General features: G+C 41.7%; 1 protein-coding gene across 1 annotated transcript in view; it reads left to right on the plus strand.

Annotated features, from left to right (window-relative positions):
• LOC125486035 (suppressor of tumorigenicity 7 protein homolog) overlaps positions 1-25,417 on the plus strand; it is a 77,941-nt gene extending 52,524 nt beyond the window's left edge. Inside the window, exons 6-8 of the mRNA XM_048611803.1 lie at positions 1,945-2,037; positions 9,264-9,403; positions 25,035-25,417. Coding sequence (XP_048467760.1) covers positions 1,945-2,037; positions 9,264-9,403; positions 25,035-25,130 — 329 coding nt within the window. The 3' untranslated portion in view covers positions 25,131-25,417. The remainder of the gene's footprint in view (positions 1-1,944; positions 2,038-9,263; positions 9,404-25,034) is intronic.
• The last annotated feature ends 1,527 nt before the right edge of the window (positions 25,418-26,944 follow it).

Genomic DNA, 26,944 nt, shown 5'->3' on the forward strand with positions numbered 1-26,944 from the left:
CAGTGCAAACTAGACTATTGACAGATGTACAGAGAAAAGAAAGATAACTGAAAATATGTAACAAGTCAGCCTGAAGGAAGAAGAAAATATTTTGACTGAAGAGACCTTTCTGTTTAATTTGTGTTCAACTTTGGCTACCTTTGGCCGAGTGCCTCAAATGTCTTCACTTTGTTTGTAAACCCCTCCAAGGTTTTGCCTTGTTGTCTCCGTAACCTCCTCCAACCCACAACACCCTCCAACTTTTCCATGGTTGGTAAGGAGAAAGTTTCCAGGATGTGGGATTGATGATATAAGGTTCCCAGTCAGGAGGGTGTGTGATTGTGGAGGGAATCTTGCCAGTGACAGTGTTCCTTTTTGTCTGCTGAGGTGGTAGGTTTGGAAGTTACTAGTTGCATCTGGATGCAGAGCTCTTTAAGTTAATGTGTGCAAGAAAAGAGGTTTGTGTTTACTTTGCACAGTTTGTGCCCATTAGTTGAATTGTTGTGTTTATTAAGTGAGATCATTAGTGCTAGGGGGCATACATGCTTTTCCACTTGTGGCACCTGAAGCATTCCTGAGTGAGAACAACTCATGTTAACACCTGTCTGATAGAATTCATTGTGTGGGGGTGCCATTCTTTGGCAATATCATTGTCGAAATTACATGGACAATGTTAAATAAACTGTCATCATTTGACAAGAAGAGGATATGTTTTCCTGCCCTGGCTAATATCATTCCTTCAACAAATGTCACCCAATAAAACAGATAGCGGGATCTTGCTGTGTACAAAATAACAACATTGGAAGTACGGTGATTGTTATGATGCTTTCTGTTGATAGGTCTTTCTTGAATGAGCTGTTGAATGGGCCTTTAGAAGCTGTGAAGTGAAGGATGCAGCTGAAGTTTGGGCAGTATATACCTAGGTAACATAAAATAGGAGTAGACTTATAGAAGCTGCAAAACAATTTTGAGCAATGATAAAATTAACAAATCCTACAATTGATTTTAACATTGAGTTAAGGTCCTGGGGACTGTTGCCAAACAGAGACCTTTGAGTGCAGGTTCATAGTCCTTTGAAAATTGAGTTGCATGTAGAGAGGATGGTGAAGGCTTTTGACATGCTTGCCTGTATTGGTCAGTGTATTTGAATATTTGGGAAGTCATGTACAGGACATTGGTTAGGCCAATTTTGGAATACGCATTCTGTTCTGGTCTCCCTGCTATAGAAAAAATGTGAAACTTGAAAGGGGTCAGAAAAGATTTATAAAGTTGTTGCCAGGGTTGGAGGGCTTGAGCTATAGGCAGAGGATGATAGACTGGGGCTATTTTCCCTGGAGAGTCGGAGGCTGATAGGTGACCTTATAGAGATATATAAAACCATGAAGTAAATGGATAGGGTGAATAGACAAGGTTTTTTTTTTCCCCAAGGTAGGGGAGTCCAAAAGTAGGGGGCATAGGTTTAAGGTGAGAAGGGAAAGATTTAAAAGGGACCTAAGGGACAACCTTTTCATGCAGAAGATGGTGTGTTTAAGGAATGAGCTGCCAGAGGAAGTGGTGGAGGCCAGTACAATTACAACATTTAAAAGGCATCTGGTTGGGTATAAGAATAAGAGGGATATGGGCCAAATACTGGCAAATGGGAATAGACCTATTTAGGATATGTGGTTGGCATGGATGAGTTGGACCAAAGGGTGTACATGGTGTACATCTCTGTGACTATAATTTCAACAGGTTATATAGATGCTATTCCTTCAGCACCTCTCAGACACGTGGCACTTACAAAGCTTACCTTGTCTGAGGGTCAGTTATTTAAAGCTAGAACCATTTATTTTGTTATAATTGCTAATACATAGGATCTCACAAGGAGAGAATCATTCACTCTGGAGACCTCTGCATTGCTGGAACATCTGTGGTTTATTACAGTAAATACCATGTATCTTATCTGTGTTACTGTTCTACTTTCAGCTTTTCGAATGATCCCCTATCCCTTGGAGAAAGGTCATCTTTTCTATCCATATCCCAGCTGCACAGAAACAGCAGACCGAGAGTTACTGCCATGTATGTTCCATGATCCAATCTTATACCTTGATGGCGAATGTTTCTTTACTCTTCCATTAAATTAAACCTTGAATAAAGTTTGTAAAAAGTAACTGTCATGCTTTAGTAAACTAGTAGAATGTGTTATGTTCCTACTCCACCTGCTGTTACATCCACTTCTGCACTGTTGAACTTGATTCATGTTTGTATAATCTCAAAGCTCAATTTATCAAATGTTCCCCAGCTACTTCCACCTCTGCAAGCTGCAACTCATCCAGAATGCTACAAACTCTTCTCTCATCTCTGAAATGCCCAACTGCCCTATCATTCACCTCTCCCACCCCCACAACTACAGAATGTGCATGTAATCGTGGTCAGTGTGATGTTGAATGAATGCTACACTGTTGGAGGTGCCAGCTTATGAATTAGATGTTGAAGACTTTCTGTCTGCCTTTCTAAATTCTTGGCACTGTTCAGAAAAGAGCAGGAAAGTTCCCCGGGGTGATTAGGAACTGCCGATGCTGGAGAATCTGAGATAACAAGGTGTAGAGCTGGATGAACACAGCAGGCCAAGCAGCATCAGAGGTGCAGGAAATTTCTGAAGAAGGGTCGAGACCCGAAACGTCAGCTTTCCTGCTCCTCTGATGCTGCTTGGCCTGCTGTGTGCATCCAGCTCTACACCTTGTTATCTAGGAAAGTTCCCCATTGTCTCAAGCAGCATTCTCCTCTCAACCAGCACCAAAAATTAAATGCAGATTAACTTGTCATTCATTCTTGGTTATTTGTAGTATCTGGAGTGCAAATTGACTGCTGCATTGCTAATCTGTCATCAAAGACTGCATTTTTTGACAGTAATTAGTTGACTGCAAAGGACATCCTTTGGATATAAACAGAGTTATATAAGTGAAAGTTTTTCTGTGTTTGTTAGTTGCACCCTTTTTTCTCTCGTTTTCTCCACCAGTAACTCATGAATAAATGCCTTATCTCCTGTGTTGCACCACTGGCAGTCTCCATTGTTAAACAAGGTACCCCTGTCCTCTGAGACTTTATCATTAACTCCCCCCAGCCTTACCACCTTCCTGTCTGCTTTTGCAAGCCTTTTCCAGCTGTGCTTTTGAGTCTTTGCTGCAACCTTTCTATTCCAATGCCCCACCATTAGAGAGGGACACTCTCACTCTGCAACTTTGTAATATAAAAATGTAAAATTGTTTTGCTTAAAATTAGGATTATCGGCTCATAATTTTTTGACGAAAATGACTAAAAAGGCAAAGAAAAATGGTTTACTTTTGCAAGTTTAGCTTTGAACTTTTCTCCTGTAATTAAGTCGAAAATGTGCAGACAATTCCCATTGAAAATTCTTGGCATACTGCAGAGGAAAATGGTTCACAGTTTTACTATTGTGCAAATAAATTTAAAATTCCAATCAGTCAGGCTAAGTGATAATTTTAATCACTCATTGAGTAAGGTAAGATTCAGGTCCCCTTCATAAAATTTAAGTTATTTTAATGGCTTATTGTATTATTATGAAGTTTAAAATCTGTGCCTTATCAGTGTGGGAGCTTTGGTTCTGTGCTTCAGTTTGGAAAGGAATTGCTTCAGGGCACAGGTACAAATTCCAACAGAGACCAGGAGCTCTTGGTATTCACAGTGTACTGAATTCGCTTAATGCTCCAGCTCGGCATGCAAGGTTGGTATTTGGTTTTAGTTGTACACTGTATTTCTAGTTAAGGACAGGCAGATCCACTCTCCTCCTGTTTACATATGGTGGTTGGGAGAATGCATGTGTTTGTCTGTTGAAGGAGTTTGATACGTCTGAGGGAGACGCTCACAGGCATCTCAGAATTGGATCATGGGATTGTGACTTCCAGTTTCTGAGCAGTTGATGCTTTGATAGGAAGTAAATTCCTACCTGAGACATTGGGTCAAATGGTCACTCGATTAAGATGATGATCTCATTGCTCTCAGACAAAGCACCCCCCAAGGGACTGATTTCTTCCGAAAAGAACAGCTCCAGCTCTTTATAGTTTAATTAATACCATAAAGGAACATTGCTTCTCAACTGTGTTAATTCTGCCCAACATGTGGGAATTGATTCCAGTTTACAGCTCTGCAGCAAGCTGTTCTGCCCAACTGGTCTGTACTGGCGTTTTTGCTCCACACAAAGCTCCTCTCACCCCACCTGATCTTTTTCGATCAGCATGACACTATTCTTTCCTTATGGGGGCAGACGATGGTGTAGTTCTAATGTCAGAGGCCCACGCTAATACTCTAGAGTCACGAGTTCAAATCCCACCACAGAGGCTGATGAAAGTTGAATTTAAGCAATAAAATCTGGAATATAAAGCTAGCCTCAGTAATGTTGACTGCAACAACTGTTAACAATAATTGTGAAAACTCGTCTGGTTCACTCACTGATGCCCTTTAGGGAGGGAAATTTTGTAGCTTTACCTAGTTTACCAACATGACAGCAGTGTGGTTGAATCTGAGCTGTCTTCTGAAATGGCCCAGCCAGCTCCTCAGGTCGAGGGCAATTGGGGATGGATAATAAATGCACATGAGCCCGTGTCCCATGAAGTTTTAAAAACTCCTCTTATATACATCACCTGTCTGACTTGAGTATACCCATTTGACAGTGAGTTCCATATTTTAACCATACCCTGAGTGAAGGAAGTTGGAAATATGGCAGGCTACCACCCACTTTAAAAAACAGCAATTCTGTCAGCTTTCTGGTACCACTTTTTCCTGCTCTTCTCTACACAATCACAGCCACAGGCTGGTTTGAAAATTGAAATTATAATATCGATCACTTCATCTGTTATTTCCAATGTAAGAACAACACTTAAAAGAACTGAAAGGGAAGAGTTCAACCTTTCTTTTGAATGGAAGGGGAAATGACAGTAAAACATGAAGATCCTTCTTGATGGATCCAAACACCACTGTCTTCTCTCCATATTTCCCCAATTCCTTAGGATGATAGAATGCCATATCACAGAATGGGACCAGTTGACGGTGCCTGTGTCTGCTCATTGAAGGGCCTGACCCATCGGTTTTTGAACAAAAAGTGAAGGAAACTATTAGTACAAGACTGAACAGGCTTGGTTTTTTGCTCTTCTCCCTTTAAGAAAGCATCAGATCTTAGAGGTGGCCTGGTAGAAGTCATTAAAATTAAGAAGATGCTTGATAGGTTTGGTGTAGAGGTGATCTTTCCACTTAAGAGGAGTTCAGAATTAGTGGTAGTAAATATAAGACAATTACTAATAAATCAAACAGGGAGTTTAAGAACAATTCTTTATTCAAGGAGAGGTGAGAATGTGAAACTTGTTACCAGATATAATAGTTAAGGTAGGTGCATTAAATGGAAAACACAATTCAACATGACAGGGAACTGATTAGAATAGGGTGAGAGGAAGTAGAGTGGGGAAAGGCCTGGCACTGTGCTGAAAATTCTAGATAAGTAATCCATTTTGTTTTGTTATCGCCACTGTTTTTCTGATCAGGTTTATTTTCCATGCCCAAGATAATGATATTAAACAAAATATGCCAAACCCTTTCTTGTTGATCTATCTTAAATTTATGAGATGTAGCTACTGACGAGAGGAAATTTTCCCCATTCATCTTATCAAAGCCCTTCATTATTGACTAACACAATATAATAAGTGGTTGGGCAGATGGGATTGAGGAAGCAGGAAGGCTGCAGAAGGACTAGGGGGAGGCTAGGAGAGTGGCAAAGGAGTGGCAGATGGAATACAATGTGGGGAAAGTGGAAGGTAATTCACTTTGGTAGGAAGAATAGAGGTGTACATTGTTTTCTAAACTTGGAAAGGCTTCAGAAATCTGAAGCACAAAGAGACATTGAAGTCCTAGTTCAGGATTCTCTTAGAGTTAACATGCAGGTTCAACTGACAGAAAAGCAAATGCAATGTTAGCATTCATTCCAAAAGAGCTTGAATACAAGAGCAGAGACGCACTGCTGAGGCCGTATAAGGCTCTGGTCAGATTGCATTTGGAATATTGTGAGCAGTTTGAACACTGTATCTAAGGAAGGATGTGCTGGCCTTGGAGGGGGTTCAGAGGAGCTTAACAAGAATGATCTTGGGGATGATGGAGTTGTCATCTGAGGAGTGGTTAAGGACTCTGGGTCTGTACTCTGTGGAGTTTAGAAGGGTGAGGGGAGAATCTGATTGAAACTTACAGAATGATGAGAGGACTGGATAGATTGGATGTGGAGACGATGTTTCCATTAGTAGGAGGGACTAGGGCCTGAGGGCACAGCCTCAGAGTGAAAAGACAACACTTCAGAATTGAGTTGAGGAGGAATTTCTTCAGCCAGACCGTGGTGAATCTGTGGAACTCATTGCTGCAGAAGGCTGTGGAGGCCAAGTCATTGAGTGTATTTAAGACAGGTTCTCAATTAGTAAGGAGATCAAGAGTTACAAGGAGAAGGCAGGAGAATATGGTTGAGAAACATTTCAGCCATGATCAAATGGCGGAGAAGGCTCGAGGGGCCAAATGACCTCATTCTGCTGTACCTTATGGTCTTTTATTGGGGTTGGCAGTGGTGACTAACTTGCTCTCTGCAAAAGTGGATTTCTGATATGGATTTTAATGAAGCCATATACATCCAAATTGCAGTTGTGTTTGAAGTTCCATGACTATAGACAGGTTCCCCAGAGTCGCCGAGACCCATCAACTGAAGGACCAAGAAATGAGGAATGGCTGGATTCAAATGTTGTAAGTGTCTGAGGGAGCAGGAGAATTTGCCTTGGTAACCCCCGCAGTTGTCTGACCCTCCCCTCTTCCACCACCCCATTGCCCCCTCCACCTGCCTCGAGCAAACCTGTTTCACACTCACTGCAGTCAGATCCTTATAAGCTACTTTAACACCTTCTCTTTCAGCATGCATTCCCACCCTACCCCCGCCCCCGCACCCCTAATCTTGCCATTCTCCCTCCTCACCACTCTCAGTCTGTGGCCTGGATTGTAGCAGTCATTCCTGCCCAGCAGTTTGTCTATCAGTCACCCTCTCACAATGGCTGCTGACCAGGAAGCAAAAATGTTTAACAGATCTAGCTGTTAACTTCGGCATTTCCTAACTTTTCAACAAATATCGGGGCCAAAAGTCAGAAAAAAAAAATGAGAAAGAACAGCAATTTGTGAGTAATTTGCATTGTTATGTGAGATTATTAAGTAATGTTTACAAGCAGGCAAGAAAAATGAGAGTCAGAACTAATAACGTTTGAAAACAATTAATCAGTTCATCAGCGTCTGAAAGAGAACTTGCAGGTTAAAGTTTCAGGTGTAACTGTTTATTAGAACAGAAGGTAAAAGATTGGAAACTATTTGTTCCTGATTGAGTGTTCTCTCGACCAAAATGATTGAGATTCTAACCTTGATATGGTAATACTCCAGATTAGAACACAACTATAGCCACACAAGGAGTCATTTGGCCTTTACTTTCTTTGACCAATTAAGTTCTCTGAAAAAATGCCTTGTTCCAGGAATTTTAGCGCAATGACTGCAGTCAGGCAGCGTCTTGAATTTCAATTTTCTCATCTTACTAATGTGAGACAGTAACTGTCGGAGAAGAAATCGCTTTCTCTTTGTCTGTCTCTTTAGGCTCAGTTTGACCGTATGTCTGAGAGGTCGTAGGGTAGCAATTGTCGGCCTGTTCTGCAAATCTTCACCTAAGTTTTTTGTTCTGAATTCTGTATTGTCTTTACAAAAATGGCAACATCCTTGGATCAAGACTGTTGCAATTTAGACGAACACAACTTTTATTGCACTTGCGTGAGCTTGCGATAAGTTACACAGAACAGAATGGTTTTGGTTCATATTACTGACTACTTTGTATTGCACTGTTTTACAATTTGGGGAGTTCAGAAGAACAGAAGGTGTAGTCTTCAGTCTCCCCGCTAAAGGAAACAAAACCATTAAAATCTTCACTACGCTGAGACTGAGGTACCAGGTGAGCTGCTTAAACTCAACATTGCAAACAGTTAACAATTTGAACAAGCTAGCTCTTGGTTAAAGGCACAGGGCTCCAAGAAATATGTATGCTTAATAATAAACAGGAGCAGAAAATAATCAAAAAGCTAATGGAATATTAACCGCTTTAAAAGGATTAAAAAAACAAAAGGGAGGAAGTTTGCCTACAACTTCACAAAACCCTTGCCCATCCTGAGCACTGTCCCTTAGAATATAATCGCCTTGGAAAGGAGTACGCTGTGGATTCATCAGTACGTTACCAAGTCTCTGAAGAATTAGTTTATGAGGAGAGATTACACAAATTCCCTGAAATTGAAGATTAATTTAGAAGGCAAAGAGAGGTTCAATTAAGATTTTTCGGATTTTGAAAGAATTTGTAGAACAGGAGGATTTTTTTTCCCCCCATGAGGACAATAGAACATAACCGTAATTTCAAAAGCAGGCCATTTTAGAGAGATATGGGTAACTCTCTCAAATAATTCCAAAAGTGTGAAGCTCTGTGCAATAACAAGCTGTGGATGCTACCTCAGGTAGTACTTCCAATCTCACATAGATCTTCACCAGATGTTAAGGCAGGCCATTGGAGTTAAAACACAGATCAACCATGGTGACACTGAAAGTGAGGGACTCAATAGGGTGCAACTATTTGTGTGTAGGCGAATGTTGTCCAAATGGATCCATCTATGAATAGACGAATCTGACGCAGGACGAGATCATTTCGAGCCCCCTCCCCGACAAACTTCACCATGCAATAAGGTTGTGGTTTCTATTCCACATTTCTGCCTTCTTCTAATAACCGTTGACTGCCTTGTCAGTTAAAATTTCATCTACCTCTGCCTTAAAGATGTTCAATAATCCTGTCGTCTTTACTCTTTGGAAGAGAGTTCCAAAGACTTATGACCCTGTCAGAGGGGGAAAAAAAAGTATTCCACATCTTCCACATCTCCAACTTCAGTGGGAAGTCCCTGTTCTTTTAAACTGTGTGCACTAGTTCTAGACTCTCCCAAATGGGGAAACATCTTTGCAGCATCCACCCTGCAAGCCCCTCAGGAACTTGAATGTTTCAGTAAGATTACCTGTCATTCTAAAGCCTTAATGGGAAAAAAAGGACCACCCTGTTCAAACTTTCCTTATAAAGATACGGGCAATAAGTGCAGCCATGTCAATGTTACTCGTGATATGTGCGCAAAGTCTGTACTATTCATCAGGTTGCAAGGCATTTTTAAAAATGAAGGACTATGCTTTGTTCTTTGTCCATCTAGCTTTCCATGAAGTTTCAGTTTATCCGAAGAAGGAGCTCCCATTCTTCATCTTGTTCACAGCAGGACTGTGTTCATTCACTGCGATGTTGGCGCTCCTCACACATCAGTTTCCAGAACTCATGGGCGTTTTTGCTAAGGCTGTAAGTATTGCCAGTGAAATTTCCAGGTGCTCGCTTGTGAACCTACTCTGTTTCTCTGTTTTTGTAAGCAGCATATAAAAGACTAAAAGACTAAGACTTTGATCAACGCCACAAACTGAAATTGAAAAACACATCACTGCACTTTATGGTGGATAGTGGGGTAAACATTCAGGCTGATGGATTTTAGTTTTTTGGATCAGGGAGTGGTCAATCAGTCACTTGAGCCTGTTCTCATTACTTCATGAGATCATAGCCAATCAGTACCTTAACTCCATGGGACTGTCTTGGTTCTATAACATGTTATCCTCTTGTCTAGCAAAAATCTATCCATCTCGGATTTAAAAATTATTTCACCTTTGCTCTAGATGGTTTCTCCTGGAGCATTGCCAACTGTAGTCTTCTTATTGAAATCTTTGCTATCTTTTTCATAAATCAGCAGGTCTCCCCAGGATAATAAACAGAGTAATTGCCACTAATTTCTTCTGGAACTAACTTGTGTTTCAGTAAAATTTCTCTTTTGCTTCACATTTTATCTTGAGAGGCCGTTTCTCTGATTGGAGAGTCAAGCGCTCTGGAATCATTGTCTTAGGATCGCCCATTTAGGAGCTCAGATAAGGAGAAATTTCTTCTCTCGGGGATTCTGAAGCTTTGGAATGCTCTACTTTAGAAGGTTCTGGGTGCTGAGTTAGTGAGTACGTTTAAGACTGACATTAGACCATAAGAAATAGGAACTGGAGTAGGCCATTCATCCCCTGTATGCACTTCGCCATTCAGTCAGATCATGTCTGATCTGACATCCTCGCATCCACTTTCCTATCCTTTCCCATAACCCTTGATTCCCATACTGATGAAGAATTTGTCTGTTTCATCCTTGAATATACAGAAGGACGTTAATAGATTGTTTGGCAACTAAGGGAATCAAGAAATAGAGGGAGCCAACAGCAATGTGGATTTTTAAAAAACATTTACTTGTAGGACATGAGCATCGCCAGCATTTATTGCCTGTCCCGAGTTATCTTTGAGAAGATATCCTTGCCTTCCTGGACCTGCTACAGTCCACATGCTGTAGGTTGACCCACAATGCATTTAGAGAGAGAATTCCAGGATTTGAACCCAGCAACAATGAAGGAACAGCAATATATTTCCAAGTCAGGGTAGTGAGTGGCTTGGAGGGGAACTTGCAGGTGGTGGTATTGCCATGCAAGTGTTGCCCTTGTCCTTCTAGATGAAAGTGATCATGGGTTTGGAAGGCGATGACAAAGAATCTTTGAATTTCTGCAGTGCATCTAGTAGATAGTACATACTGCTGCTACTGACCATCAGTGATGGAGGGAGTGAAAACTTGTGGATATGGTGCTAATCAATCAGGCTGCTTTGTACTGGATGGTGTCAAGCTTCTTGGAGTGTTTTTGGAGATACACCCATTCAGGCAAGTGAGGAGTTTTCCAACGCCCCTGGCTTGTGCCTTGTGGACAGGCTTTGGGGAGTCAGGAGAGAGTTACTCGTTGCAGTATTCTTAGCTTCAGGCCTGATTTTGTAACCACTGTTTATGTGGTGAGTCCAGTTAAGTTTCTAATCAGTGGTAACCCCATGTTGATGGTGGGGTTTCAGTGATGGTAACACTATTCGATGTCAAGGGGTGGGGTTAGATTGTCTATTTGAAATGGTCATTGTCTGGCATTTGTGTAGTGTAAATGTTACTTGCCAAGACTGGATATTATCCGGGATTTGTTGCAGTTGAACATGGACTGCTTCAACATCGGAGGAGTCACAAATGGTGCTGAACATCGTGCAGTCATTGGCATGACATTCTGATTTTATGATGGAAGGAAGGATATTGATGAAGCATCTGAAGATGGTTAGGTCTAGGGCTGTACCCTGAGCAACTCCTGCAGCGATGCCCTGGAGCTGAGATGACTGACCTTAGACAACCACAACTGTCTTCCTACGTGTCAGGTATGACTCCAGGCAGCAGAGAGTTTGCCCCCGAAACATGTTGATGCCACACTCGGTCAAGTGCGGCTGTCACTTTCACCTCGCCGCTGGAATCTAGCTCTTTTTTTGTCCATGTTTGAACCAAGCCTGCAATGAGGACAGGAGCTGAGTGGCCCTGGCAGAACCCAAACTGGGCATCACTGAGCAGGTGCTGCTTGATAGCACTGTTGATGACACCATCCATCACTTATGATGAAGAGTAGACTGGAATGGTAATTGGCCAGGTTGGATTTGTTCTGCTTTTTGTGTACAGCACATAACCTGGGCAATTTTCAATATTGTTGAGTAGATGCCAATGTTGTAACTGTACAGGAAGAGCTTGGCTCGGGGAGCACAAGGTCTGGAGCACCAATGGTGCACAGTTGCACTATTGCTGGAATGTTTTCAGGTCCCATAGCCTTTGCAGTATTCACTGCCTCCAACCATTTCTTAATATCACGTGGAGTGAATCAAATTGGCTGAAGACTAGTTTTTGTAATGCTGGGGACCGCTGGAGAAGTCCGAGATGGATCATTCGCTTGGCAGTACTGGCTGAAGATTGCTGCAAATATTTTAGCCTTATCTTTTGCACTGATGTGCTGGGCTGTTTTTATTTTTGAGCATGGGAATATTTGTGGATCCTCCTCCTCCAGTGAGCTGTTTAATTGTCCACCACCATTCTCGACTGGCTGCGGCAGGACTGCAGAACTTAGATTTGATCCGTTGGTTGTTGGATTACTTAGCTCTGACTGTCACTGACTGGTTATGCTGTTTGCCGTGCAAGGAGTCCTGTTTGGTAGCTTCACCAAGTTGACACTTCACTTTTGGGTATGTCTATTGCTGCTCCTGGCATTCCCTCCTGCTCTTGAACCAGGGTTGATCCCCTGGCTTGATGGTAATGGTTGAGTGGGGGATACACTGGACCATGAGGATACAGATTGTGCTGGACTACAATTCTGCTGCTGCTGACAGCCCACAGCATCTTATGGATGCTCAATTGCTGGATCTGTTTGAAGTCTGTCCCATTTAGCACAATGATAGTGCCACACAACACAACAGAAATTGGGACTATGTTTCCACAAGGATTGTGCAGCAGTTACTGGAAGGGCACAAATATCCTGGGAGGGAGGTTTGCTAGAGCTGTACGGGATGGTTTAAATTAGATTGGCAGGGGGTGGGGAACCGGATTTATAATTCAGAGGATGAGGTATTTGGCCTTCAAACAGACACACAACAGGGAGTGAGGTGGTTTATAAAGAAATGTGGTCGATGGAGCGTAATTGCGGACACTGAGATGGTTTGAGGTGTGTATACTTCAATGCTAGAAGTATCAGAAATAAAGCGGATGAACTTAGAGCATGGGTCGGTACTTGGAACTGTGATGTTGTGGCCATTACAGAAACTTGGGTAACTCGGGGAGCGGAATGGTTGTTGGAAGTTCTGGGATTTAGATGCTTTAAAAGAAATAGGGAGGGTGGATAAAGAGGTAGGGGAGTGGCATTGCTAGTCAGGGCGAGTATAGCAGCTACTGAAAGGCAGTTTGAGAATGATATGTCTACTGAGTCAGTTTGGGTTGAAGTCAGGAACAAGAAAGGAGCAGTCACTTTGTTGGGTTTTTTTTACAGACCCCCTAATAGTTGCAGAGAAGTAGAGGAGTGGATTGAGAGGCAGATACTGGAAAGGTGCAGAAGTCACAGGGTTGTAGTCATGGGTGACTTCAACTTTCCAAATATTGATTGGAAACATTTTAGTTCTAATAGTTTAGATGGAGCAGATTTTGTCCAGTACATTCAGGAAGGATTCCTGACACAGTATGTAGATAGACCAACACGAGGAGAGGCCACTTTGGATTTGGTGCTTGGCAACGAACCGGGCCAATTGTTAGACCTGTTGGTAGGAGAGCATTTTGGCGGTAGTGATCATAACTCTGTTTCTTTCATGATAGTCATGGATAAAGATAGGTACATACGGCAGGGTAAAGTTTACAATTGGGGGAAGGGTAATTACAATTCGGTTAGGCAAGAACTAGGTAACATAAATTGGGAACAGATGCTGTCAGGGAGAGCACCACAGAAATGTGGAGATTGTTTAAGGAATGCATGTGTTCGATATGTTTGTCCCTAGCAGGCAGAGAAGATGTGGTCGAGTGAGGGAGCCATGGTTCTCGAGAGAGGTCGAACGACTGGTTAAGAGGAAGAAGGAGGCTTATGTAAGGTTTAGGAAAAGAGGAATGGAAAAGGCTCTAGAGGGATACAAGTTAGCCAGGAAGGAGCTGAAGAAGGGGCTTAGGAGAGCTATAAGGGGGCATGAGAAAACCTTGGCGGATAGGATCAAGGAAAACTCCAAGGCTTTTTGCACGTATGTGCAGAACAAGAGAATGACCAGAGAAAGGGTAGGGCCGATCAAGGATTGTAAAGGGAATTTGTGCACAGAGCCTAAAGAGATAGGAGAGGTCCTTAATGAATACTTTTCTTCAGTATTCACAACTGAGAGGGACCTAGTTGTAGAGGAGGACATTGTGAAACAGGCAGGTAGGCTAGAGGAGGTTGATGTTAGTAAAGAAGATGTGCTAGGAATTCTGAGGAAGTTGAAGATAGATAATTCCCCCGGGCCTGATGGGATTTATCCAAGGATTCTATGGGAAGTGAGGGACGAGATCGCAGAGCCTTTGGCGATGATCTTTTCGTCCTCACTGTCCACTAGTATAGTGCCGGAAGATTGGAAAGAGGCAAACGTCATTCCCTTGTTTAAAAAAGGGAACAGGGATAACCCCGGAAATGACAGACCAGTTAGTCTTACATCAGTGGTGGGCAAATCATTGGAAAGGGCTCTGAGAGAAGGATTTATGATCCTTGGAAAGGCACAGTTTGATTCGTGATAGTCAGCATGGATTTGTGAGGGGTAGATCATGCCTCACAAACCTTATTGAATTCTTTGAAGAGGTGACCAAACACATGGATGAAGGTGGAGCAGTGGATGTGGTATATATGGATTTCAGTAAGGGGTTTGATAAGGTTCCCCATGGTAGGCTCATGCAGGAGGTAAGGAGGCATGGGATAGGGGGAAATATGGCAGATTGGATTCAGAATTGGCTGACCCTTAGAAGACAAAGGGTGGTAGTGGATGGAAAATATTCAACATGGTGCTCGTTTCGAGTGGTGTACCACAAGGATCTGTTCTGAGTCCTTTTCTATTTGTGATTTTTGAAAATGATTTGGATGAAGGAGTGGAAGGGTGGATTAGCAAGTTCGCGGATGATACGAAGGTGGGTCACGTTGTGGACAGTGTGGAGGGCTATTCTAGGTTACAAAGGGACATTGATAGAATGCAGAGCTGGGCTGAAGTGGCAGATGGATTTTAACCCTGAAAAGTGTGAGATGATTCATTTTGGAAGGACAAACTCGAAAACAAAATACAGGGTTAACGGAAAGATTGTTGGCAGTGTGGAGGAGCAGAGGGATCTTGGGGTTCATGTTCACAGTTCCCTGAGAGCTGCCACCCAGGTGGATAGAGTTGTTAAGAAGGCGTATGGTGTGTTAGCTTTCATTAATAGAGGGATTGAGTTCAAGAGCCGTGAAGTTATGGTCCAGCTATACAAAAGCCTGGTTCGGCCACATCTGGAGTATTGTGTCCAGTTCTGGTCACCTCATTACAGGAAAGATGTGGAAGCGTTAGAAAAGGTGCAGAGGAGATTTACCAGGATGTTGCCTGGAATCGAGGGAAGGTCTTACGAGGAAAGGTTGAGAGAGCTAGGGCTTTTCTCTTTAGAACGACTAAGGATGAGAGGTGACTTGATAGAGGTGTACAAAATGATCAGAGGTATAGATAGAGTAGACAGCCAGAGACTTTTTCCTAGGGTGGAGGTAGCTTTTACAAGGGGACATAGTTTTAAAGTGAAAGGAGGTAGATATCGGGGAGACGTCAGAGGTAGGTTCTTCACTCAGAGTGGTAGGGGCGTGGAATGCATTGCCGCAGAGCGTAGTGGAGTCGGCCTCGTTCGGGGCATTTAAGCGGCTATTAGATAGGCAAATGGATGATAGTATAAGGTAGCGGTGGAGGTTAGATAGACCTTAGGTTTCGGGTAAAAGTTCGGCACAACATCGTGGGCCAAAGGGCCTGTACTGTGCTGTACTGTTCTTTGTTCTATGTTCTATGTTCTATGTTCTATGTTCTGTATTCTATATCCAAGGATGTTGATGGTGGTGTCTGGCACATTGTCATACTCGTGGAATCATACCTTACAGACAATATTAGGCTATTGCTTAACTAGTCTATTAGACAGCTTTCCTAGTTTCGGCAGCAACCCCCAGATGTTAGGAAAGAGGACTTTGTAGGATCGACAGGGCTGTTTCTGCCTTTATCTTTTCTGGTACCTAGGGTGATGTCAGGTGATCTGTCCATTTTCATTCCTTTCTTGAGATTTGATTGATACAACTGACTGACTTACTAGGCTATTTCAGAAGGCAGTTGAGAGTTAACCACAATGCTGTAGGCGTAGAGTTGTATGTTGGCCAGACTAGGTGAGAATGGCAGATTTTCTTCCTTGAAACACATTAGAGTTTGATGTAGAAAATGAGCCATGATTCTGTTGACTGGGAGAATAGGCTCCAGAAGCTTCATGGCTAACTGCTGCATCTTTTTTTTCATTAATACACATGATCGGGCTTCTTAATATCAGACCTTTTTTAGACCTATATCTATTGAGGGAATTAATTTAACAAAAACTGAACAGGGAAATAACAGTCATGCATTCGATTTGTGAATGTGATGATAGTGGAAACCTTTCTGAATAGCTCCATGAAAGGAAAACAATAAAAGGATGTAATCTAAATGTTTAAGCTGGCTTTTTATAAAGAATGTTTATATACACAGCTTTCTTTTCTTGAATTTTTAACCATTATGGTGGCTGTATCTGATCTGAACTGTATGTTGGAAGCTCCAGACCAACTCTCACAGCTCTGGCTCTTTAACTATCCGCATAAAAACAGTTAATACAATTCTTTGGATTTGAGAACTGTCGCCACATTAGAAAATAACACTCTGTCATATACATGGTTGCACAAATCACCGTCTGTGTTTATGTGAAAGCAGCTAGCCTTCTCTCAGAAGCTGGCAGACAGTTGATAAACCGTGTAGCATTTATGTTGAGGTAATCCTGGGACATAATTCCAACTGCAGTTAGTTTCTTCTCTTTTAAACTGTCTGTGACTGAATTAAAGGACCACTTCCTTATCTGAATTCGTTTTTTGTAGTAGTTGGCTGAGTTGTTGCTTGCTGGTGTGATTATAAATGCAGATTCTTGCTTTACATAGTGCCTTTCATTACCTCAGGACACCACAAAGCCAATGAACTTTTGGATTGTGGTTACACTTTTAGTGATATGAACAGGGCGCACAACCAGAATATAACAGGATCTTAAAAGCTGCAATGTAGTAAATAGTCAGATAACTTTCTCTTTTGTGTTGTTTGAGAGTTAAACATTGGCCAGGACAGTAGGGGAAGTCCACTGCACTTTATGGCCACGGCAGTAAGCCTTGAAGTCTAGTCACTGCTGCAATCTAGGATTTACTGTACATAAAATTCCCCCAAGAAGCTTTGAAATAGACCAGCTTCACCCCCACAGTTGGCAGTAATGAGGGTCGTGATCTCTCGGGAATGTGGTTAGGCATTGACTGAATTAATGAGCAAATTGACATGTATGTAACAATGAAACAGTAGTGCAGCAGGTCACTGTACCATTGCCCTAGCGTAGAAAGCTGGAAGCCCCCACAATGAGAAGTGACTGTTCCCTACAGTAAAGAAACCCAGAACCGAGGGCATATACCATTGGTTCTAGAATAGGGCTGGTTTAAAGACAAGCAAAAACAGAAGTTGCTGAAAAAGTTCACCAGGTCTGGCAGCATCTGCAAAGAAAAGACCAGAGTTAAGGTTTCAGGTCCGGTGACCCTTCCTCAGAACTCGGGGTTCTAAGGAAGGGTCACCGGACCTGAAACGTTAACTCTGATCTTTTCTTTGCAGATGCTGCCAGACCTGCTGAGCTTTTCCAGCAACTTCTGTTTTTGCTCCTGGTTTGCAGCATCCACAGTTCTTTCGGTTTTTATTTGGTTTAAAGACAAAACCAGAATGCATTTATTCACATGTGAATGTGGAGTACTGTGTCTGAAAGCTCTGCATGTCAGAACAATTTGGGTGTTTAAGCACAGTAAAGAGAAGGGAAGCAAGATTTTCAATAACATTTAGTTGAAGATTTGATTGGAAAAGAATTAAGTGGAGTATAAAAGCCGCCATACAATCTTTGGGCCTAATGGCCTGTTTCTGAGCCATATATTGGATCAAGGTTTATGTATTTTTCCTTTTTTTTCTCCAGTTACTTTTTAGCCATGCTCAGTGGGTAGCACTTGTGCCTGTGAATCAGAAGGTTGTGGGTTGAAGTTCTGTTCCAGAGCCTTGAGCACATAATACCAGCTGACAATTCAATGTTGTTACTAAGGGTCGAAGACTAGCTGAGAGGGAAAGATTGGATGAAAGATTAAACTGAAGGTGAGGGTGAAACATCCCATGCATTTTTTGCAAGTGACAGAATGGGGGCTTTTAAATGTTCTCATGATTTGCTGAGAGCAGAAAATAATGAAATCTGCAGAGGGTGTGTGGGCATGAGGGAGGGGAGAAAGAGAGAAAGAGAAACAGCTTGTCCCCAAAAAGGCAAGTCGGGATCAGCCAACATATCACGAATAAGCCCCTCACTGGAAGGAAATGGTTTCTTGAGTGGTCCATCTGATTAGATGGCAGTTCCTGGCAGCATTATAGCACACGCAGGACTGCCGGGTACATCAGGAGCATCGGGCAGTGAAAAGAAGTATGTAGTTGAAGCTTTATTTTGTTAATTGAAACAAACCTTGTCATACTTTCTAGTGCGAACAAGCATCTTGGTGCCAGATAGCAGCAAGGTACCATTTCAGCTTGCTGGAAGCGTGGATGATAGCAGTCAGATTTTGTCAGTGCTCAGCCCGTTTGTAACATGCATTGGGAGTGTGAAATAAAGCAGAGGGACATTGCCTGTGGGGCCGCTGGTAATTCTGTAATAAATCTTATTTTCTCAAAGATTGTTCGGGGTGAGGGGGGTTGGAAGATAGTTAATGGCTAAGTCCCACAATCCCAAAGAGAACAAGTTGTTGTGGGGTGGGGGAAGAGGTTAGAGGAGAACTCTCTTGAATGTGCTGACTCTACTTGTTGACCAATGTGAAACTAACCAGAGCAGCGTCAGGAACCAGATCCATGTAACTTTCCCCTAACCTTCAGCACTGGTTTGTTGTGTGGAAGAAACCAATTCTACTCATGCTGTAGTGCAAAATAATTGCTGTATCTCTGCACAGTTTGGGTCAAGGCCTCATATGATTAACGGGGAAAACACAGGGCTTTTATTTGCTATCTGCCATTAGAGATTAGATTTTTATCAAAATGAGACAGTAAGTGTAAGAAATACTCTGCGTGAAAATACTGGGTCAGGAGATGAGAACTGAATAATTTAAATGAGGCCATCTGTGTTTTATAACTATGAATTCCACCCATCGGGAAAATTTACAATGATAGGTAGTAGTATTGTTCCAGTTATAATCGTTCTCTACTTATTATCTTTTATTTTAAAGGAATGAAATCTTCCACCTGTCAATCCTAAGTTTCATTTCTAGTCTTAACTGGTTATAAATCTTGGCAGTAAGTGCTACTTTCAGTGGCCATTCTATCAAGAGCAACTTGCAAATCCAGAACTGGCACAATGCCTCCTGCACTGTATCATTCATGGGTTGGGGGTATCACATACTACTATATTTTCTCATCAACCCTGTTCAGAGATGTTCTCACATGCCTCTGAAATAGGTGGGACTGGAACCTGGGCCTCCTGGTCCAGTGATAGGGGCACCACCCTGCCACTAGAGTCCTGGGGAACTGAATCATCAAAGATGGGTAATTCAGGACAGGTGTCAAGTGGTAATAGTCTGGGCAAAGGCTGATTACATTCAAGTGAAACAGCTCAGAGCTGTGTTGGGAAGGCAGGAGAGTTGCTATTCTGCTGGGAAGAAATACAAGAAGTTCATTTAAGAGCTGTGTCATCAGTAGTCACAAGGTTATTAAACAAAAATCTCAATCTTTTTCCTCTGTTTTATGTTCACGTATTTCTTTGTATGGGTAAAAACCTGCTTTACCAACATGGACAAAAATGTTGCAGTTCTTCCCCCAGATGCTTTGTTCACATATTGAGTCCAGCAGGGAAATAGGGTCATTGGACCCAATACATTGACTCAATTTTCTCTCTACCGATGGTGCCAGACCTGCTGAGTTTCTCCAGCTCTTTCTGTTCTTCAGATTTCCAGCATCCGCATTTCTTTGTTTTTAAATTAATCTGTTAGTACATTAAGACTTGACATAGACTGGAATTTAATTGGCTGGGGGAAAGGGATAAGGTGGAAGCAGCAAATGTTACGGACGAAGAAAAAAGTGTTCTTGGTAATAGAGCAGACATGAGGGAAGAGTGCTGAACTTTTATATCTGGAATCTTCAGCACAGAACCAACTGGTTTGCAATACTCCCTCAGCGTGCGCGTTATCAAATTCTGAAAGTCAGCGCATCAGTACACCAGTTAGAGCGCACAACCTCAGAGCGGCTAGCTTAGGAGGAATGTTACTGGTCTGTACTCCACACGTTGCCTCCTCCCATACTTCCGTGTCTCAGCCTATGCTATTCCTTTCTTCCTCACGTTCATTTAACTTTCCTTAAAAGCATCTAAACTACACACCTCTGCGTTGCTTATGGAAACTCAATTACTGACTATGTTCAGGATATACATTGATAGATTTCTGGATACGGGTAGCCAAGGAAAGTGGTATTGAGATGAGTGGTCAGCTTCTACTTCTATGTCCTTACACTTTTTGTAACAAGTTTCCCAACCTCATTTCTGGGTAGAGACATTTTTTCCTGAATTCCTGTTTGAATTCATCAGTGATCTAATCTGTGGCACCTAATTTTGGACTCCATGCAAATGAAAACATCTTTTCATCAATTTCTTATTGAACCGTTTCATCATATCTGGTTTATAATAACATATAACTAAGCATTTAATTATGTAGAGACAGCATATAGAAGTTCCACTCTGTTTAAAATCCTGAAACTATTTTAAATTGGAGCAAAGCTCCTACAGATCACATTTAGCAGTCGAAATCTCTTTCCAGGATTTTGAAAATCATTGTTGGATATAGATGTTTCCAAATGAACAACTGCAAAGGTTGAAATACTGAACCTTTGTAAATCACTGGTTTAGACTGCCCCAGCTTGAGTTTTGTGTCCATTTCTGGGTACCACACCTTGGGAAGCAATGCCAAAGCCATAGAAAGGTGCTGAGGAGATTTACCTGAAAGGTACCAAGAATGAGGGACTTCAGTACTTGAAGTCACGAGAGAAGCTGGCATTGTTCTTTTTAGAAACCAAAGATTCAGTGACCACTTGAAATCATGATTTTTTTTTTTCTTGATCAAGAAGGAAGGAGCTGTTTCCAATAACAATAAGGCCTGAAACCAGAGAACGCAGATTTAAAGTGATAGGCAAATATCCTGGGGGAGATGATTATTTATTTAACAAGGCATGTTGTACAATGTGGTATGCAGTGCTTGAAAGGGAGGTGGAAATGGATTTAATAATAGTTTTGAAAAGGGGCTTGAGGAACTCACCACCTGACTCCCTACGACCTACAAGGCACAAGTCAGGAGTTTGATGGGAAAGACTGCACTTGCCTGAACGGATGCAGCTCCAGTAACACTCGAAGTTTGACACCATCCGAGACAGAGCACCTGTCTTATTAGGCATCCCATGTAACATCCCTTCACCAGTGCACAGTGGCAGCAGTATGTGCCATCTACAAGATACCCGGTAGCAATTTGCCAAAGCTCCTTCGTAGAACCTTTCAAATACATAATCTCTACCATTAGAAGCACAAGGGCAGCAAATACATGGAACACCACCACTAAGTCTCCCTTCAAGTCACACACCCTCCTGACTTGGAACTATATCTCTGTTCCTTCCAAATCCTGGAACTCCCTTTCTAACAGCAGTGTGGGTGTCCCTATTTCACATGAATTGCAGTAGTTCAAGAAAGTAGCTCGCCACCACTTTCTCCAGGGTAGTTAGGGGTAGCCTAGCTACCCTGGTCTGGCCAGTGCCACCCATTGAAAGGAATATTTTGAGTGGGAAGAAACTGCAGATCTATAGGGAAAGAGCAAAGGGAAGGAACTAATTGGGGGTCTCTTCCGAAGAGCCAGTGCAGACACAATGGGCCAAAAATTCTTGTGCATGATTCTACTAACTGTGATGCGACCCTTTTCACTATTTTATGATGTGCCTCCGTGTGAAGCTAGAATTTATTTGGCATTGATTTCAGCTGTAAAGTCATCAAGATTGCAAGGAGTCAATTCTAAGGCAAGACAGTAGTTTAGCTTAAGATGATGATCACATATCACTGTGATTCACAACCTATCAAGGTCAGAAGATAACTGCCTCAAATCAAACCCATTACTTATGCTTCAGCTTACTAAAGGAAATTGTCTTTGTTTCTACTAAAATATTTCAGTAGAAATGAAGTGCTGCAATCCAAAATTAATTGTACTGTCCCATGCTCTTCCTTTGAAAATATTTATCTACATTTTCCTTACCAGATACATTGGCCTCTACATGAGCTGCTTTCCATAGCAAAGCAATTTAGCCTTAAAATAAAAAAAAACACACTCCTGATGTATAAGTGGTGATTTTTGTCTGAAATTTTAGCATGAAATGAGTTCCTAATATTTAACAGCCTATTTTATACCATGCCCATTGACTTTTAATGAGCCAATGTTTTGTAAGTTTCATCAGTGCTACTTTACACTTGAATTTCATGTGCCATTTATGTAGTTCAAGACGCTATGTCTTCATCTTCCTTTGCTTGCTGTTTGATTATATATTTGAATCCATAGACCTGTTTGTTCATGTACACCTTTCTCAGCACCTTCCCCTTAAGTATATCTTCCCATTCTCTGATTTTCTTTCTAAAATGTATTACTTCACATTTATTCACTTTAATTGTACCTGTCACTTATCTGTCCTTTCTGCTGATCTGTTGAGTCTTCCTGGACTCTTTAACAATCTGCTTACTATTTAATTTCAAGATCATCTAGAAATCTAGACCTGTAGTTTGCTCCCCATTTGAGTCCAGATAAAGTAGAATTGGAAGCCTATTGTTTTCTTCACTTGTTTAAAGCATTCATGTGCAGTGTCCTATCATTTGCAAAATGAACAAACAAGCCTGTGCATTGCTCCTCCTTTCACTAAACAAAACCTTAGTGATTAACTGTTCCTTCTTGCAATCTCAGTGGCAATAACACAACTAATCAGAGACCACTTCCCAACCAATCACCACTCTCTTCTCACGCAATATAAATTGTTGTGCTGTTTGAAATTTAGCATACTTGTGATTCTGTTCTGACAAATGTAAGTAAGAGGCTTCTGCGTGTCTTTTTTAAAATCAGGATTGCTCAAATTCTGTGCTACCAAGCAACAAATCATTTTGGTGTTTGTGTATGTAAATGAAATTTTTATTTTAAACTTCCCATTCTGATCCTGGACAACTCTCAATGGAGTCCCTTTGCAGCCAGCATTTACAGATGCTATTACAAAAGCAGTTCTGAGGAAGGATCACCGGACCCGAAACGTTAACTCTGTTTTTTCCTTCACAGATGCTGCCAGACCTGTTGGGCTTTTCCAGCAACTTTGTTTTTGTTTACAGATGCTATGTTGTGTCAATGCAAGTAGTTGAGTATTGCTGTAAAGGACAAGTTTGTTGAAGCTTTTTGTCTTGTACTTGACAGAGCAATTCGCAAGAATGCCAATTCAAGGCAAAAACCAACACTTAAGCAAAGATCTTACCTCTGTAATACCAAATGACAAGTAATTGTTAATAAATCAACAGGAGAATGGGAGAAATTTCTTTACTCTGAAGAATATCTAGTAGCTAAGAACTCACTACCACAAATAATAGTTGAGGGAAATAGCTTTAACTTTGTCAAAGGACATTAAATGAGTATATGAGAAAAAAGGAATATTGGAAAGTGGAGATGATGTACATGGAATGGGGCAGAAGTTTGCACAGAGTATAGACACCAACACAGACTAGTTGGGTCAAATGGCCTGTTTCTGTGTGGTATATTGTGTGTAAGCAGCCTGCTCTAGTTATTTTTAATTAAAGTCAAAGTTATGGTTGGTCTAAGAAATCCTCATTAAAATGAGGTACGGTGGCTCAGTGATTAGCACTGCTGCCTCACAGCGCCAGGGACCCGGATTAGATTCCACCCTCGGGCAACTGTCTGTGTGGAGTTTGCACATTCTCCCCGTGTCTGTGTGGGTTTCCTCCGGGTGCTCCGGTTTCCTCCCACAGTCCAAAGATGTGCAGATTAGGTGGATTGGCCATGCTAAATTGCCCATAGTGTTCAAGGGATGTCAAGATTTGGGGGGGGTTAAAGGGGATGGGTCGGTGTGGACTTGTTGGGCTGAAGGGCCTGTTTCCACACTGTAGGGATTCTATGATTCTATGATGTTAAAGAATTACCACAAAAATCATAAAGGACTCACACTTGTGATCGAAAATCTGGGGTCAGTTGTCAACTTCAATGAACTATTTGCTGCAAGCCTTAAGCAGTGAAATAGTCCGAAATGTTTCTTTGAGTAAAAGTTTGGGACGCTTACTTTCTGAGGAAAATGTTCAGTACTCCCTTGGTACTGCATTGGGAACATCAGCTGAGACATGTGTACTGATGCAGGATCAGAACCCTCTGCTTTCTGACTCTGACAAACCTATCACCACCACCTGACCAAAGTTGACATCAAGGGCAGAAAGTTAATCTTGAATTGCCTGTTAATGTTGGCTGTTCTTATTTGCATGATTCTATAAGCTGTTAAAATATTTCAAGGAAAGTAAATTTGTTCTTTTATCAAAACAGCTAGGTTCTAAGAAGACCTTCTGCCAAAGCTGACCTGTGTGTGTTGTCAATTCTGGCTTTCAAGCGTTCAAGAATGGCCGAATGACTTTACTTTAATCTGTAGCTCAGAAGATAAAACACGTTCACTTAGAAATGTAGGGTTTCACCTGCTGCTGCCGTAGAATGCAGCTGTCTCAAACAGCCTTGGAATCATTTAAATCTCCTGCTGTGGATGTCTTAGTACAAAGAAAAGAAGAATGTGATATTGAGCAGAGTAACTGTTGGTTCCTGACTAACATTATTTTCATAACTTGGAAAAAAAACCCAGAATAATGCTTGAAATTCTTTTGTTTGCTAATATATAGATGAACAGAGCGATAGTGCTGTATTAACCTTCATTTGCTGACTGTATCCAGACTGCAGTTGTCTTTACTACATTCTAATTATCTCGTTACTTTATTCCAGGGCAGCACAGGCACAGTGTCAGTAGACAAAACAGGAATCAAATAGTTTTACAAATAAAACAATGCATTTTCCTGGAAGGTTTTGAGGGATATACCTTTGGGAGAGGAAAATTGTGGATTTGTAATGAAGCTCCTGTATGTTACTCAGTGAAAAAAGCATGCCTCTAACTCACTTCCTTGCTGTTTAATGTCTTGCAGTTCTTCAGCACGCTGTTTGCACCCTTCAACTTTGTGATGGAGAAGATTGAGAGTGTCTTACCCTCTAGCTTCTGGCACCTGCTGACCCGAATCTGACACAAATGGTTCACAGAAAACAGACTCAACTCTCTCTTACCCTGCCCACACACCCCTTTCCAGGATCTGTCAGTGTAGAACAAAACACTGCCCAGGCTGTTGAAGCAAGGGAGGGAAAGGCTGAGGGGAACACCACTACTGCAAGTCGGAGACACTGTCACTGCTGCCAAGTCTGGGTTCTTTAACATTGTAACAAAGAACTGAGAGGAATTTATTTCAGTTTCGCTTTGCCAAATGGAGAAACAGACCAAAAAAAAGGGAAAAAAAATAAAGTTAAATTTTGTGCATTGTTTGTGTAGTTGAACTTCCTTTTATTTCCATTCACTAACCTTGTCTGTGCTTGCTCAGAAGATCATGCCATGCAGAAGATCATTTAAATCAACACATCTGCCCAGAGAATTCCAACTGTTCTTCTTTATTGTGCTCATTTTGTACTTAAATTGGTTGAGTATAGTCACCTCACCTACTCCGTCTGGTTGGTTGTTCTGTAAGTTGGTCACTCATTGCGTGACCAGAATTGAAGGATCTCCCCACGATACCTTACTGAAGTTAATGGCTGGGCTTGTTTAAAGTTTTCTCAATGGGCAAGATGACAGGCTGCTTGCCCATCAGGCTGCAAAGTAGCTGAGTAGCAGCTAACTCCAATACCGAGGGTGCAGGGAATGTGACTGGTTGAGCGGCCAGCATGTTTAGGGGTATTTACGCTTTGGATGCATTCTTGCTTCTGCCGCACAGGTAGTGCAATAAAGGCATTTGGCACATGAATCCAGCCCATCTTGCCATGTTTTGGTGACAAGTATCGCAAATCAAATGAGTTTAAATGGAAGCATGCGGCCTGGTTTTAAAAAAAAAAGTTCCAGGATAGATCTGCCACCTGAGAGTTGATTTGCCCCCATCCCTGATCTGTCTCTGTTGAACTGAATATAGTTTCCCTGTGCTATTTTTATTAAACTGGCATCCCAAATTGTGCTGGAAGTGGGAAATTAAAGCAGATGTGATACCAGGGATAAGGGCCTTCAGTTCCCTGAAGGAGTTGTTGGCCTTGGATCAGAGGTGATTCGGAGGCGATGTTCAAAACAAAATGTCTACTGTCAGATGTGTTTCTGTGATTGAGTATTACTTACTGAATAATCCTGTGTGTGTTAATAGCTGCAGTAACAATTATTTTAAGATAATCAAGCTCATAACATGGCACATATAAACTTGACAGAAGTGACAGACATTTGTATGATTAACCTGTTCTCTGCAAACGTAATTTGTTCAAGCCTTCCACCTTTTTGACTTGCTCTTGCTTTCTCGATGATGACATCCTGGTCATTTGAAAGCTGCTTGCCATACAGTCGGCATTCTTTTCCTCTGCAGTATAAAGTGTTATGTTTGTTTGAAATTTGACAGTCTTCTGTTTGTCCTGATGCGTGCAATGTGAAAAGCTTTGGCAACATGTCTTCCATTCTCGAAATATTTAAGTCAAAAATGATATGCTGCTAGTGACTGGGATTGATTCTACCTCTATAAAATTTATAACATGACACAGCTTTTGCTGAAGAAACAACCCTGCTTTCAACTGGAGACTGACTGGCTGTTGCAGTCTGTAGAAACTGTTTAAATTTATACTGTAATATGTTTTTTGTTAAAAAATGTTTACTGTGACCCCTTCCCTAAATCTTACTCTGCCTCTAACTCATTGCCTGACAGTGGTGTTACTACTCACTCAAAGGGAGGGTAGAGTGTACTAGAAGTGGGAGGTATCTCAACATTTAAGAAATATTTAGATGATTACTTGAAGTACAAGGCTACCTGCCAAGTGCTGGAGA

Source organism: Rhincodon typus, chromosome 25 (assembly GCF_021869965.1).
Source record: "Rhincodon typus isolate 14 chromosome 25, sRhiTyp1.1, whole genome shotgun sequence".
In the NCBI taxonomy this organism is placed as follows: Eukaryota; Metazoa; Chordata; class Chondrichthyes; order Orectolobiformes; family Rhincodontidae; genus Rhincodon; species Rhincodon typus.